The 15,721-nt window shown below is 45.6% G+C and overlaps 3 protein-coding genes across 3 annotated transcripts; all 3 read right to left on the bottom strand.

Annotated features, from left to right (window-relative positions):
- Positions 1 to 7,495: 7,495 nt before the first annotated feature.
- LOC138914880 (uncharacterized) lies at positions 7,496 to 10,724 on the bottom strand. Its single transcript, XM_070219578.1, has 4 exons — positions 10,635 to 10,724; positions 9,326 to 10,063; positions 8,012 to 9,224; positions 7,496 to 7,734 (listed from the first exon to the last, which is right to left on the bottom strand). Exons 1-4 carry the CDS (start codon positions 10,722 to 10,724, stop codon positions 7,496 to 7,498), a joined length of 2,280 nt encoding a protein of 759 aa, XP_070075679.1.
- Positions 10,725 to 11,051: 327 nt separating this feature from the next.
- Positions 11,052 to 11,864, bottom strand: LOC138914879 (uncharacterized). Its single transcript, XM_070219577.1, has one exon. The coding sequence runs from the start codon at positions 11,862 to 11,864 to the stop codon at positions 11,052 to 11,054; it is 813 nt and encodes a 270-aa protein (XP_070075678.1).
- Positions 11,865 to 12,352: 488 nt separating this feature from the next.
- Positions 12,353 to 12,983, bottom strand: LOC138914878 (uncharacterized). The gene is made up of 2 exons (XM_070219576.1): positions 12,798 to 12,983; positions 12,353 to 12,730 (listed from the first exon to the last, which is right to left on the bottom strand). Exons 1-2 carry the CDS (start codon positions 12,981 to 12,983, stop codon positions 12,353 to 12,355), a joined length of 564 nt encoding a protein of 187 aa, XP_070075677.1.
- Positions 12,984 to 15,721: the final 2,738 nt, after the last annotated feature.

Below are 15,721 nucleotides of genomic sequence, written 5' to 3'. Positions count from 1 at the left end.
GAATCACCCATACGCGAAAGGACGACCAACCGGACCACGACAACAAAACTATAATAATGGCAACAACGCCAATAACACCAAGAATGACAATAATGGTCGCTTTACACAGCGTTATAACGCATACCAATTACGCGGCCAATTAGCGTAGTGGCGGCGTGGCGAAGAGAGTTTGGAGAATGTGAGTGTGGAGAGAGAGAACTCGAGAGAAGCAAGTTTGGAGAGTGAGAGTCGGGAGAACAAGGGTGCAGGGAGAGGGGGAGAGAGAGTAGAGACTTCTCTGGCAGAGCAAGAGTGCCGGGTGCAAAAGGAAATAACGGACCATGAGGACCAAGTGCCACATCTCAGCAACGAAGCGGCACACAGGCGTGCCACATTCTTCATTGGAATCAGCAGGAAGGCAGCACCACGCAGAACTGCAAATAGAGGCCGTGCGTGAAGGACAAGGGGATCTAACAGGAACCGTGGACTTTGGACTTGAATTGGAGAGATGCCGCGGGCAGAGCGCAAAAGGAAATAACGGAACTGCACCGGACTATGGACTCTGCCGTGGACTTTGGACTAGGAATACAAGTGCCACATCTCAGCAACAGAGCGGCACACAGGCATGCCACTAGCACCATCGGAATCAGCGGGAAGGCAGCAGCACTCAGAACTATGAGTGGAGTTCGTGCGTGAAGAACAAGTGGGTCAAACAGTGTGAGGAGTCGTAAAACTTCCCACAAATCTCGAGTCAGGAGAGCCCCCAGCAACAGCGAAGGCAGCGAGAATGCGGCAGAATCCGAGGGCATCCATGTCCACTGGTAAATACTGGACCTTGGACCCGGCTAAAGCAGAGAGACCGTGAAGTAACGGTACCGCGCTGGACCTTGGACCCACGCCGCCAGAGGGCAATGAGGTCGAACGGTGAATCCGTGGACTTCGGACCAGCACAAAGAGGATGCACCGTGAACTAACGGGACATCTTGGACCTTGGACCCGATGCGTGCCGAGTGCAAAGGGAACTAACGGGACACACTTGAACATTGGACCCTAGCGAGCCGTGTGCAAAAAGGGAAATAACGGGACTTCGCCGCTGCCTATAAAAGGTACGGCGCAGGCGCAGCTCGAGGCAGTCAGTTGGAGTTCGTGCGACAGTCAGTGCAGTAAGCGCCGCAGTTCATGCAGCCAGGAGGCACGGGACGGGTCGGTCGGAAGACGCGACGCTGGCAGCCGGAGTACAGGACAGACAACCAAGATACACGAGCGAACGTACAAGTGCAACAAGTGAACCATAGATCAAGAATACAAGTGCGAGGATTCAATCGAGTGCGTGGCCGTGAGAGTACCGTAGAAACCGAGTGCTCAACGCCCAGATCAAGATACCAGAGTCAAGACGCTAGGCCAAGGCTGAGACTGCAACGGTGAGATCTGCAGGACACTGAGATTGGAGTGGAGACGAGTGCAGTCCTGTCCTGCAGAGTCGAGAGAAGGACGAGCTACCGGCAGGGTAAGCGCGGATCAAGAGTTTGTGCCAGGCGTCGGGGTTACGGTGGACTGACGATAAGGCTGAATCCTCCTCTCAGGCTAGAGCCAGACCGACCCCAGGGAACACGACGAAACAGGTGATCCCATGATCATTCTGGTCGGACCCGAAAGGAAGGTTGTGCAGACTTCTTGAGTCCTACAAGCCGCAGGAGTCCACAAGCACCACGAAGGGAAACGAGAGCAGCGACGCCGTCGAGGAGCGCCGCCGAGAAACGCACAGAGTGAAGCCGAGGAAGGCACGTCGCCGACCCGGCAAGCCGAAACAGCCAGCTGACGAAGAAACCAATTCCGGCGAAAAGAAAACTTAATAAAGTTTTCCGATTTGTCCCAATCGGATTTCTCTGCATTTTCTTGGGTCACGGGCAGTCACGCAATACAAATTTGGTGGGACGAACACACAATATCTCTGAGCTAGTCGCGGCGTTTACGTAGCGATCAAACAGTTGAAAACAGTTCGTTACAGTAGATTTAAAGAGTGGATTCCACCAAATCGGTATGGACCCCGAGTCCGTGAAATACACTGCATTCATAACACCCGACGGGCACTATGAGTATTTGCGTATGCCATTCGGCCTAAAGAAGGGACCTGCCGTGTTTCAGCGATTAATTTCCAACATACTCCATGAAATGATTCGTAATCGTCAGGTTTATGTCTATATGGATGATATCATCCTAGCGACTTGTACAGTAGAAGAACGCCTTATTTTGCTTTCCAAATTACTAGACCGTCTAAATGAAAACCGTCTTGAAATTAATTGCAAGAGAAGTGTATTTCTAAAAAAACGCATTGATTATTTAGGATACAATGTCTGTATGAATGGTATTCTTCCGAACGAGACACACCTAAAAGCCATTCGTGAATACCCTGAACCTCTGAATTGTAAATCTCTACATTCTTGTTTAGGTCTTTTCTCATACTTCCGTAAGTTTGTTCCGTCATTTTCACGTACTGCTAAGACACTATCCGATCTGCTTAAAAATGGAGGTCCGTTCCCGATGGGAAAACTTGAAGAGGAAGCTAGTTTAAAGAAAGCATTGTCGAGTCCGCCCGTTCTTTCCTTTCTTTCATAGCGAAACCGAACTTCATACCGATGAGAGCTCTCACGGGTTTGGAGCCGTGTTGATGCAACGCCAAGATGATGGCAAGTTACATCTAGTCTTTTTCTATTCTCGTAAAGCAACAGCCGTTGAATCTCGTTATCATAGCTTTGAGCTTGAGACCCTTGCGATAATATATTCTCTCCGTCGTTTCTCTCTCTCCGAAATCTTCTCATGATATTGTTAAAGAACCGATACAGCCGTGTGATTCCTTAGCCCGATAGATCCGTGTGAATCCGTTAGCCAAATTAACCCGATAGACCGTAGTAAGACCGTTAGATCCTTGAGTCCGTACTATAATGATAAACCGTTAGCACTGTGTGATTCCTTAAACCAGTTAGATCCTGTTAGTCGTCCCGTGATAGCTGTCCCCGATAGTTCCATAGACCCTTGTGAGTCGTATCAGCCTTTTTCCCCGTGTAATGTAAATAGCAGATTAGGGATCCGGAAATTGTCAAACTCCGTGATAAATTAGAAAGAGAAGCCGTTAGTTGTTTTGAACTTGTTGACGGAATAATTTACAGAAAGAATGATGCCGGAAGATTATGTTTGTATGTCCCAACTCAAATGGAAGAATAGGTGATCAGATTAAGCCATGAAAGGTTGGGTCATCTTGGTGTCGATAAGTGTGTAAATGACCTGAAAGATAAGTATTGGTTTCCATTGTTGAGGACCAAGGTCGAATCCTTTATCCGCAATTGTTTGCACTGCATTCCTTCATTCAGTACCCAAAAGTATCCATGACCGTACCCTTCATAGTATTCCTAAAGCCCCAATTCCGTTTGATACCCTTCACATCGACCATTTAGGGCCGTTGATTTTGCATCAATTCGAAAAGAAAACATCTGTTGGTTACTATCGATGATTTTACCAAGTTCGTGAAATTGTACCCGGTTAATTCTACAAGTACCAAAGAAGTTAATTGGAGTCTTTCGAAATACTTTGAATATTATAGCCGACCGCGACGAATTATTTCAGATCGTGGTACCTGTTTTACATCATTTGAGTTTTCTAATTTCCTAAGTGAGCGAAATATAGAACACGTTAAAGTTGCTACCGCTGCCCCTACCGCTGCCCGAACGCATAAACCGAGTGTTAACCCCGATGTTAGGAAAACTATCTAAGCCGTTGAACCAATCCGATTGGTACAAGTTGGTCAACCGAGTTGAATTTGCAATTAATAATTCCGTTCAGAAGAGTACCGGAAAGACTCCTAGTATTTTGCTTTTTGGTAGTAACCAGCGAGGACCCGTTGTAGACGAATTATCCGAGTATATTGAGGAGAAGTTTAGCTTTTTCAACCCGTGTGACATTACCTCTGAAAGGATAAAAGCTAGTGAGAATATCAAACGGTCACAAGAACAAAATGAGTTTCGATATGCTTTGAAACAGAAGGCACCCCACCTTGTTTATAAGGTTAATGATTTTGTAGCTATCCGAAATGTTGACGTTACTCCAGGATCTTGTAAGAAATTCTCGCCGAAATACCGTGGTCCTTACAAAATCAACCGTGTGTTCCCGAATGATAGATACGAAGTCACCGACATAGAAGATTGCCAGCTCACCCAGCTTCCTTAAAAGGGCATTCTTGAAGCCGCCAGACTTAAACCTTGGGTGCAATCGTGTACAAAAATCGTTAATCTGTGAAGTTGTCTATGTAATTAGTAAATATGTAAGATCGAGGTCGATCTAGAGTCAGGATTGGCCGAATGTAAGCTGTAGTATATTTAGTGCAATCTAGTATTAATCGATTTAGTTTTTAAGGAAATTGTAAATAATGTTGGACGGGCACACTATCCAAGAGACGCCGATCGAGAAGATCAAAAAAACGTGCCGAAATAAAATATATTTAAAAATTAAGAAACCTACAAGTTTATAATTTGCTAGTTCAGCTATATTGTATGCTACTATATTTAGCTAATTTTGTTTATCGGGTTAGGCTTTGGCTGCTGTAATGTTTTTTGTTTTTTCTAGATTTTTGGCAGTCTTGCTTTAGAGAGGAGGTATATGTAGCTTAAGGTAAGGTATTCTGTCGTTTTTCATTTGCTCGATCTAGGCTTTAAATTCATGGTTTTGTGCCTGCGAAGCTTCTATTTTCTCCGAAACCCCGCCAGCTGTGCCTCCGATTCTCCAACATCGCTTTTCGTTGCTATGTTTTTTAGAACTTCAATCAAGTCACTCATCGTTGGCCCTGGTGAACACTAGGTACCTTCTCTATTTGCTATCTGATTATTCCTCCCTTTCCAGCCATTTGAAAAAGTTGTTTGTCGCGCCCTAGTTTATAGCTACGAGTAAACTTAAAAGCTGAATGCTATAACACACGTTGTTTTCGCTCGGATAATTTTTCTTGGCTTTCCTGCACCCTAGCCGGAAAAAAAAAGTGGGAAGCAAAGAAAGGCCAAAAATTATGCTTACAAGGCGATGTGCTTTCCTGGAGATCTCGGGCGGCTGTATTGATGCCGTGGTGCCTGCATGGTGCGTCCTCGCCTGTGCCGCGGACTGTCCCACAGTTTCGGGTTTGTTTAGCCTTGCAACGCTGGCAAGAAGATACATTTGTATTCGAACTAACACTTTGCTCGCAGGCAACTTAATTTTAACCCCCGTTTCAGGCTCTCTCTCGAGAGAAGATCCGCTCTCATATCGATTAGTGTGCCCAGAGTAGATTAGTGCAATCTGCCCTGTTCATATAAACTTATGTATAACAATATTAATATTACAACTAGAGCTAGCATTTACACAATGTAGGGGAGAGTGGGTTAATCTCGTCAGCATTTTTTCAAAGCTATTTTTTGTCCATCTTGAGACACGTTATCATATTTCTATTTTTATTGTTGAATGCGGTTAGCACCAAGCTTTAAAATGTGACATTCCCCTATTTTTTGAATTACCTGGGTGATTTATAAAAAATTAAAAAGTAAAACCAATATACTGGGGCAATCTCGCCACATAGGGGGGTAAAATCACCACACCATTGGGGCAATTTCGTCACCTGAAAAATGTAGGGAACTTTACGCCTGTAAGTATGCTACACTGATCAAGCGTACCATTTTTGTTGACGTCCTATATTTGTTGCTGCTGCCGGTAGTCTGTTCGTTAGCCAGCTCGTCAAATAAAAAAATATTTAAAATAGGTGCGAATTTACCCTAAGCATAGGGTGGCGAAATTTCCCCAGACAGTACTTTTTTAGAAATAATTATTTTTCTTCCGAAATTAGGCGCGAAGTTAAAAATCACTAACGCAGAAATGCACATTATAGCACTGTGTATTATATAAAAAATCGTGTATCTTATTCCTTTTGAACTGTGGCATACAGAAAAAATTTCGTCGAGAACTAAATGTAGCTTTTGAACTGTTAAAACACATTTAATATTATAGCTTAATTATCTTGGCCTTCTGTGCAAAAAAAATGCATTGGTTGTGTCATGCCGTCTTGAGGGACTAAAACAAAAAAAATTATATATTTGTAAGACTTATGGATTCCGAGATATTGCAGGTGACGAAATTGCCCCTGTGACGAAATTACCCCACTCTCCCCTACAATAATACAAACAGAATGTTACATAATGTACTATATTACACCTAGCCTCTTACAACTCGGCCGTCCTAACTTTGAGATATCCCACTATTTACAATTTATATTGCTTTTTGTTTTATATTGCTTACAATCTATACAATTCATTTTTATATTCTATTATTATTCTTTCATCCAGTGGGGAATATTATTAACACTTCACACACCTTGATAGGGACTTCGAGATAACTGAAACCCATCGAAATCTTTAAGCAAATATCTGTCATTCCTTAAGACATTGTCAATTACATAAGGACCCTTATTTTTTGGACTATGTTTTCTTGCTATACCCGCCGCACAGTGGGACGAAAAAGCCAAAAGTCTGCCTTAAATCAGCGGAGCCCTATAGCAAATATCTTTTGATGGGGCATTCTTAAGGCAATTAAATATGTAAAAAAACATCATAGGGTGAATTTTTTTAGTGTAATTTTTTTGTTGTAGAAAACTTTTAAGAAAAAAAAATTGTTTTTTTAAGAAAAAAAATATAAATATTATATATATTTTTTTTTAATTTAACTTGATTTTTGAAAAAAAAAATTATTCAAATCAGTCAACTATAACTTATAGCTGCCATATAAACGCTTATTACAAAGATGAATGTCTCAGTTCTATTTCAATATTGGTTCATATAAATTGGGATTAAGGCATAATTTATCATTTTAGCTCTATGCTTACCTTTTTTTTAATTGGTCAATGATATCTTATAGATGACATAGAATCAATCAAGGAAATATAGCTTATTTAAAAAAAAAACTGGTAGAAACCGGTATTTATTTCATATCTGTATTTTTAGTAAAATAACATAATTTAAAATTATAACCCCAAATTTGTTTATTAATTTATCATTATCTTCATCAATACCTTCACATAAGTAAAATATCTTCATGATGTTAGGGCGCGCGGATAACCCTTTTAAAAAATTAAAAAAAAATAGTAATTATGTATCTAAAATTTTTATAGTTTTTTTAATATTTTAAGAATTGGTTGCTCTTAAAATTTCAATCGTTACATATACAACTAAGGCCCTTGGGCGCTTTCAGAAAAATTTTAAAGATGTGTAAAAATACCTTTTTTTCTTATTGGCTAAAATTATGTTTCGAAAAATCCACTTTATAAATCTGTAGTGGGAGAACCATTCATTACTGATCACTCTTTCCTTTGGATTTGTATAGAGAATTTAATTGTTTTTAAAGTTGCATTGCAACATTTTGGAAAATCTTAAAAAAAAAAACCATTTTGGCAGGCTTTTTGTTCTAGGCGCCCCACAGTGCACCGGTCCAATCGATTCATCTGCGCGTCCAGTTAAGAAGGCTCAGGTACCGCTGTATATGGCTGACCAATCAAAAAGTGAGCTGGCGTAAGTGGATCGACAGTGTGATCGCTGACCTGGGCCAGTGGTCGTGAATTGAGAATAGCTTCAATTTGTGCGAGCACTGTTGACAATTCTTCAATGGTTAGGGCGGCTGCTCCCACAACTCGGCGTAGGTGCAGCTTTACCGACCGCACTCCCGCCTTCCCACGCCCGGGATCTCTCCACAGCGCTCTGAAGCACAGCGCTCATTAGCTTAAGTTTCAGTTCTCATTGTAAACTCTACGAAATACATCGCCCGGCCGGTCCGCGCTAATTACGAAAAGTCAGTGTGTTCTCCTTTCTCTCGCGCTTCGCGATCGTCGAGTGTTTTCAATTCTCTCCCCCACAGCTTGCCACCGGCTACCTTGCAACAGCCGCAACGCCGACGAAGCTGCCTTCACCTAGAAAAAACGATTTGCGACGCCCCCAATAAACACATGTGTTTTAACAATTTCTCCCGAGCGTACTGCAAGTCCTTAGTTGCAAGAATCCGCTATGTGAAACAGCTTGTTGCGATGACATCTGGAGATCCGAGTTTTTGGTAAGACGTTCATTCACCTTGGAGCGCATTTTGCTTATGAAGCGAAAAACGTAGCTAACAACTCGTAAAAGCTGAATCCAACTCGAAAGTTTGTGACTTAAACCATCGAGAATATCCTGATGAGTAGCTTCCAGTGAGAAATTGAGTTGCTTGCCCGGTTTTTCTTCACAAAGTGCCTCTACAGGCAGCTTTCGAGTCTGCCCGTTTTTGCCGGTGGGCCACAAAGACGGCGATTCCGCTAACCAGTTAGGTCCTGTCCACCATAGAGTATGATCCTGCAATGTCGAAGGGAGCAGACCGCGGGACGCGCAATCCGCTGGGTTATCCTCCGAACGTACATGGTTCCAGCAGCTTCTGGGATACTCTGTCAATATTTCAGCCGTCCGGTTGCATACGAAGGTGTTCCATCGTCGAGGTGGGGCTGACAGGCAGTGAAGAACGACCTCAGAGTCCGTCCAACAAAAGGTTCCGGTAATCGGGATTGACAAAGACGACTTGACGAGCGTTAGTAGTTTGGCTAGTAGATGAGCTGCTGTTAGTTCCAGTCGCGGTGTCGAAATGGCTTTAATAGGAGCTACCCGAGTCTTGGCTGCTATTAGCGTGACAAGCGTTTCCATCCCTGTTGCAACTCGACTGTATACAACGGCTCCGACTGCTTGTGAAGAGGCATCCGCAAATCCATGCAGCTCAATAGCTTGCGAGGGTCTGGCCAAGTATCGAGGGATTGGACATTGTGCCAACATTGACAGCTCGCCTGCTAATATGCTCCATCGCCTGGCAATATTTTCAGTCAAAGGTTCATCCCAGCTTAGAGAACAGAGCCAACATTCTTGAAAGAGTATCTTCATCATAACTGTAGCGGGGGATACAATACCCAATGGATCATATATCTTGGAGAGCTCTGATAGTAAGGTCCGCTTGGTGGGCAATTGTAGAACAATAATTGATCGTGGAGATGTTGAAAATGTGTCCGTATCGGGATCACAAAGTAGACCCAATGTTTTCACCTTGTTTGATTGAGTGGTGCCTGCTTGGAAAGCGCAATCCTCCTTCGGTAGGGTATCCATAAGTGTCTTGCAATTGGAACTCCACTTTCGGAAGTTGAATCTGGCCTCCGCCAGCAGCCCGACAAGTTCCTTCTGCAGTTTCATGAGTCAACGTATGCATCCGTTAATAGTGAGGAAGCTGCCAGTGGATATCGGTGCTGATAGTCGTCTGCCAATTGTTTAAGAACTCTTACTGCCAGAAAAGGTGATGGTGCTAGCCCGTACGTTACAGTTAGCAGCCGATAGTGCTGAAGCGGGTCCTTCTCATCCTCTCGCCAAACAATCCGTTGATAATCAGAATGTTCGGGAGCTATCTTTATGCCCCGGAACATTTTCTCAATGTCCGTACAAACCACATATTGATATTGTCGGAATCTCAAACAAACTCCGAAGAGATCTCGTTGAATCGGCGGGCCGATGTGTAAGCGATCGTTGAGAGAATGGCCAGTGATATTCTTACCGGATCCATCAAATACCACACGACATTTGGTTGTGGAACTTTCCGCTTTGAGGACGGCATGGTGAGCTAGATAAAAGCAATTTTTCTCCGGCAGGTTGAGCTGGGGTTTATCCAGCACTCCCATGTGCCCCCGTTGCAAATAATCCTTCATAAATTCACAATATTGATTTTTCAATGCTGGGTTCCGGCGAAATTTGAGTTCCAACATTGCAAATCGATTCAAAGCCTGTCGCAGAGAAGGGTCTTGAATAGTCGGCATATCCTTCTTGAACGGGTACTTCACAATGTATACGCCGTCCTGATCTCGTTTGTGGGAGTCGACAAAAAGCTGCTCCACGGGATCACATGCGTCGATAGTTGCCTGACTGGGCTGAATAGTGTCCATTTCCATGAATGCCCTCACCGCCTCGTCCAAATCGACCTGAGCATGATGCGCTTGTTCCGGTTTTTCAGCTACCTTTTTGAAGTCCCCCTGTAATTACCCAACCAAAGAACGTGTTAAGTGCGAACAAATTAGGTTTACTTAACAGTTTTCGTTGGCCAGTAAAGAAGCTCCATAGCTGGTCCGATCCGATAATGACATCAATGTCTCCAGGGGTGGCGAACGTGGGGTCAGCCAAATCTAGTCCTTGTAGGTCTCGCCAATTTTGTATTTGTACCTCTTTGGCTGTTACAGATGCAGTTAAAGAACTCATAATAAGAACTTTAATCTCCTGTCCTCCTGCGAGACTCTTGATTGCAGTTGAATTTTTGCACATCCTCGAGTTGTACCTGCGGCTTGAGAAGAAATACCCATAACCGAAATGCGCGCGTGGGTACGATGTGCGCCAATGCGTTGAATGAATGCCTCCGTGGCCAATGTAATGGTTGATCCCGAATCCAAAAGAATTCGGCTCAGCGTCCGTGTACCACATCTGTCCACATGAGCTAGTATGGTGGGCATCATGGTCTGCGCTCGAGCAAGAAATGCAGTCTCTACGGAAAAGTTCGATATTCAGTTCTTGTGCCGCTGCTGTCCGATGAGTTCGAAGCTGTGGGCTCACGTTCCCCTTGTGATTCTTGATGTACCAATGTATGATGTGATCCTTTGCAGAGCCGACATCTGAATTTCGAAGTGCACTGCCTAGCGACATGGTTGCGACTCAAACAATTAAAGCACAATTTGTGAAGCTTTACGAATGATCGACGATCTGGTATTTCCATTGATAGAAATTGAGTGCAAGCCATTATCGAATGCTGTTGGGTGCAGACAATACAAAGGTTTTGTGATCGTTTGGAAGCTTCACCAGCGACGTGTACGTTGGCGGTGCATCTCCCGTATGCCTTGGGAGTCGATTGACAAGATTCCAGAGCGATTCCAAGAAGGTCCCGGTCTTCACGTCGTTCGAGCAGCCTTCTTGCCGTTCCGCCCAAGATTGACGGGTGTCCATATCTAATTTGCCTAGTAGTATGTGGATTAGCTATGGGTCCCGCTGATCGCATCCAAGTGCGTGTAATCCTCGAATAGATTCGTCTGCTGTATCGGCTAGCTTGCGCAGGGCAGCCACTCCCGAAGCTGCAACGTTGGGTAACGCCAAAAATCCCGCAATTAACGAACGCGTTATAAGTGGCTTTTTGTCGTACCGATGGACCAGTTTGTCCCAGGCTTCCGCATAATTCTCCTCGGTTACGGCAATGTGCTTCACCAAGTTGAGAGCATCTCCATCCAAATAAGACTTCAAGTAGTGGAATTTCTGGCAGCTTGTTAGGTTTTCTCGTCGATCCACCGATCCCAGAAAGAGATCACAAAATTGAGGCCAATCTTTGTAGTTGCCTCGAAAAGTAGGAATCTTGATCTTTTCAAACCTCAAGTCCGTGTGTGTATGTGATTCCCGAACGTGCTCCAAGAACTGTGTCTGCGAAGCCACCAGTTGTGCCTGCGAGGTAGCCAGTCGTTCAAGTGGGTCCTCCCCGTTGCCGATTAGGGTAGATAAATGTGGGTTTGTCCGTTTCCTTTCTGCTATGGCATCTGATAACACAGCGTGCAATTCGTAGTAATTGGTTTCGTACTCGGGTAAATCGTCGGGTTCGGACAAATCCTCGTCTTCCGAGAGGGAGTAAGTTTCCGCCGACAGCTTTAGAAGTTGGTCGACCGTGTCCATGATCCGGCGAAGATGATGTTCCAAAGTGTCCAAAGCTGTTACGGTTGATATGAATTCCGAGGCCCGACCATGTGCGTGTGTGATTTGCGCCTTGCAAAACCCAAGTTGTGTTTTCACTGCTTGCAGCGACATTTCAATGTTTGAGGTTAAGCCCGATTTCACCAAAAATGTGAAGTTTAGGAACGAGAATTTTACCACTAATTGTTTAGAAAACTAAAACGAGACCGTCTCGAAGGACCAAAATGTTTGCGAATAAGACAAAGAGTGGACTGCATTTAACCTTTTTATTTGGCCTGGTAAAAACTCCAAAGTTTCGGCGCTTAACCTCACGTGTAAATTTCAATGGTTTCAATGTATGTGTGTGTTCTTAGGGATGAGCAGTAGAGATACATAGTTATCGCCTACTTAACTTACGATATATCGATACAAAGCATTAAAGGTATTCCCTATTCCTTAGCGGGAAATATCGGATGGAAATAAAACAACAATGTTTGCAATTACTGCATTAATTCTTAAGCAATAACAATGATTATCTACACTAACAATATTGAATATGCGTGATTAGGGGCGACTTCGCACGGTACCGCCGCAAGGCATTGCTTCGCGCGAAAAATGGCCACCTAAACCGCTGCTCCTCTCCTTTCCCTCTCCAGCAATCGCAGTGTCCGCAGAACGCTTACTGCGAATGCTGTTGCTGCCTCCCACGTCCTTTGGTTCCCTATCATCAGGGGAACGTGGGTTTCAGGTTGGACTTCTGTCCCGGTTATCTCCTCCAGCACTTGGCCCTCGTGGTTAAACCGGTGGCACTCAAACAGAACGTGTTGAGCGTCCTCCGCGATCCCGCTACCGCACTCCGGGCACCCATCCTCCGTCTCGTGTCCGTACTGCTTTAGGTAGCTCCGGAAGCAGCCGTGCCCGCTTAGCTCCTGCGTTAGGTAGTAGTCCACCTGGCCTTGCTTGCGGTTTACCCACGCCTCGATGCTTGTGGGTCCACCGTCCTTTGCTCGAGATATCCCATGCTTTCTGCCAGTTGCTGATGCTCTGCATTCTGGAGCGGGCCCTGACCTCGGCTTTGGCCCTCGGATCTTCCTGGATGAGACTCAGGGTGGTGCGGATATCCTTGGATTCCCGTGCCAGTTCTCCCAGCGGGACTTGGCCAGCGATGACTAGAACCGCATCGTCAGAGATGGTTCTAAAGGCGCACGATATTCTGATAGCGCACAGACGATATTTTAAGTTGACCTCTCGCATGTAGCTATCCTTAGCCGTGGCCTCCGCCCACACCGGTGCCGCGAAAAACGGACATTCTATGTGCGGTTAAATCACAGTTCGATGTGGAGCTGCCAGAATCCGCGGTGATGAGTCTAAGGGCGGCATACGGTGGCACGCAAACCGCCACACTTAGAGTCACGCCCGACACAGGGAGACGGCTCATGAGAAGGGACAAATCAGGCTGGGTCGGACTTCGTGCAGAATCCGCCCAAAGATAACACCTAAAAGGTGTTTTAAGTGTATGGAGTTTGGCCATATAGCAGGGAACTGCAGGATCCAAGAGGACTGCTCAAAATGCTTCTACAACTGCGGCGCAAAGGAGCACCAAGCCAGAGGCTGCAAGGCAAAGGCCTGCTGCATGCTCTGCAAACGCAAGAAGGAGAATGAGTGGGAAATGCAAGGCTTAGGGGTAAATTAAGTTCCTTCAAATAAACCTAAACCACTGTGCGGTTGCCCAATTGTTGCTGGAGCAAAATGTCATCGAGGAAAACGTAGACATTGCACTCATAAGCGAGCAATACAGGAATAAAAATTCCGGAGAATGGATTGCAGATAATAGTAAAAAATCGGCAATATGGAGCTGCGGAAATCCGAAGCTTCAGATTAGCAGGAAAAAAGCGGAAATTGCTTCGCTAGGGCCCATGTGAATGGGATAGCGTTCTATAGCTGTTACCTGCCGCCAAGCCATAGCCTTCCCGAGGCAATATCTGTACTCGAAGAGATTGCAGAAGATGCCCGGGAAAATCGCCCAGCCGTAAGAGACGGGGACTTTAACGCCTGGGCTACCGATTGGGGCTCTGCCCGAACAAATCCGAGGGGAAAGGCACTTCTTAGGAGCTTCGCCGCACTTGACCTAGTGCTGCTAAACTCTGGAACGAAACCGACTTTTTCTAGAGCCGGCACCAGTTCCATCATTGACCTCACATTTGTGAGCGCTGGATTGGCCGCGGGCTCCAGCTGGGAGGTTATTGACACCTACATGGGTAGTGACCATGCAGCAATAATCAGCACGATAAAGTCCAGAAATGGCCCACCACTCGTTCCTAGGACCGTGGCAGGGTACAAAATAGAAACGCTAGACGTGGAGATGGTACAGATGTTTTTCGAGGACCTCTCCACTAGCGGTTCAGCTGAAGAACGGGCAAATCACATCGCAGACTACACCAAGCTAGCCTGTGATGCATCTATGCAGAGAAAGGGTAGAAACCCATCAGGAAGAAGACCAGCATACTGGTGGAACCAATCCATTGCGGAAGCCAGGAAAGACTGCCACAGGGCAAGACGCGCATACCAACGCTCAAGAGGAAGGCCCGACTTTGAGTCACTACAACTAGTTTTCAGGGAAAAAAGACGAGCCCTGGAGAAAACCATAAAAGAAAGCAAACGCAGGTGCTTTAATAATATATGCGAAGAAATAGACTCCAACCCATGGGGCTTCGCATATAAACTCGTCACAAAACGGCTTCGGGTATTTAGTAGGCCATCGCCGACATGCCCAGTCGCCCTAAAAAGGATAGTGGAAACACTATTCCCAGAGCAAGAGAGTATGGCGCGAACCTCAGAGATCGTGAACCCTGCGAGCATAAAACTCACAAGTGCCGAAGAAGTCCTCCGGGTATTGAAGGTAATACCGGACGACAAGGCACCGGGACCAGATGGCATCCCGAATAAAGTCCTTAAAATTGCCATAATGGCAAACGCAAAGGAGTATGTTGAAATGTATAACGCATGCCTAGCAGAAGGTGTGTTCCCTAGTCGCTGGAAACAACAGCGGTTGGTACTCATACCAAAAGGGGACAAGCCGGCGGAGGAGCCTTCTTCATATAGGCCACTCTGCATGCTAGATACGGTGGGTAAAATTTTCGAAAGAATAATCCACTCCCGGCTAGAAGGTGCCCTTGTCGAAACCAACGGCCTCTCAGAGATGCAGTACGGTTTTCGGAAGGGACTATGTACCATCGACGCCGTCGGTAAACTGTGTGAAATCGCATATAAAGCCATCGAGAGGAAAAGGTGGCTGTACGGCACTAAGCAGTACTGCATAGCGGCAACGCTGATGTTAAAAACGCATTCAACTCCGCTAGCTGGGACCACACGCTAAATGCATTGAGGAACCTAAATGTTCCAATGTATATACAGAGAGTAATAGCGAGCTACTTCGAAGGCCGCCTGCTCCTGTACGAAACTGATTCCGGGCAATCGACCCACAGGGTGAGCGGGGGAGTCCTACAAGGATCAGTCCTAGGCCCATTGTTATGGAATGCCATGTACGATGGGATCCTTAGGATCACGATGCCCGAAGGGGCACGACTCATTGGCTTTGCCGATGACGTAGCCATAGTAGTTTCTGCAAAGAAACTCCCAGATGCGCAGAGATTCTGCAACGAAGCTGGGAAACGAGCAAGCGCATGGCTCGACGCCAAGGGACTCACCTTGGCAGCGCACAAGACGGAAGCAGTCCTGATAAGTAGCAGGCAGGTAGTAGAGACGGCAACTATCAAAATTGGAGAAGCCACAATAAAATCTCGCCCAAGCCTAAAATACTTGGGTGTCATGATTGACCACCGGCTAACCTTCAAAGATCATCTAGCGTACGCTAGTGGCAAGGCAGGTAGGACCGCGGCCGCAATCTCGAGGATTATGGCAAATACTCGGGGTTCGAGGCAACTAGGTCGGAGATTACTGGTAAGCGTTGTCACATCGACGCTGATGTACGC

The sequence above is a fragment of the Drosophila takahashii genome, chromosome 2L (genome assembly GCF_030179915.1).
Source record: "Drosophila takahashii strain IR98-3 E-12201 chromosome 2L, DtakHiC1v2, whole genome shotgun sequence".
Taxonomy (NCBI): Eukaryota; Metazoa; Arthropoda; class Insecta; order Diptera; family Drosophilidae; genus Drosophila; species Drosophila takahashii.
The sequence above is the reverse complement of the archived record's forward strand: the minus strand, read 5'-3'. Positions and strand labels throughout refer to the sequence as shown.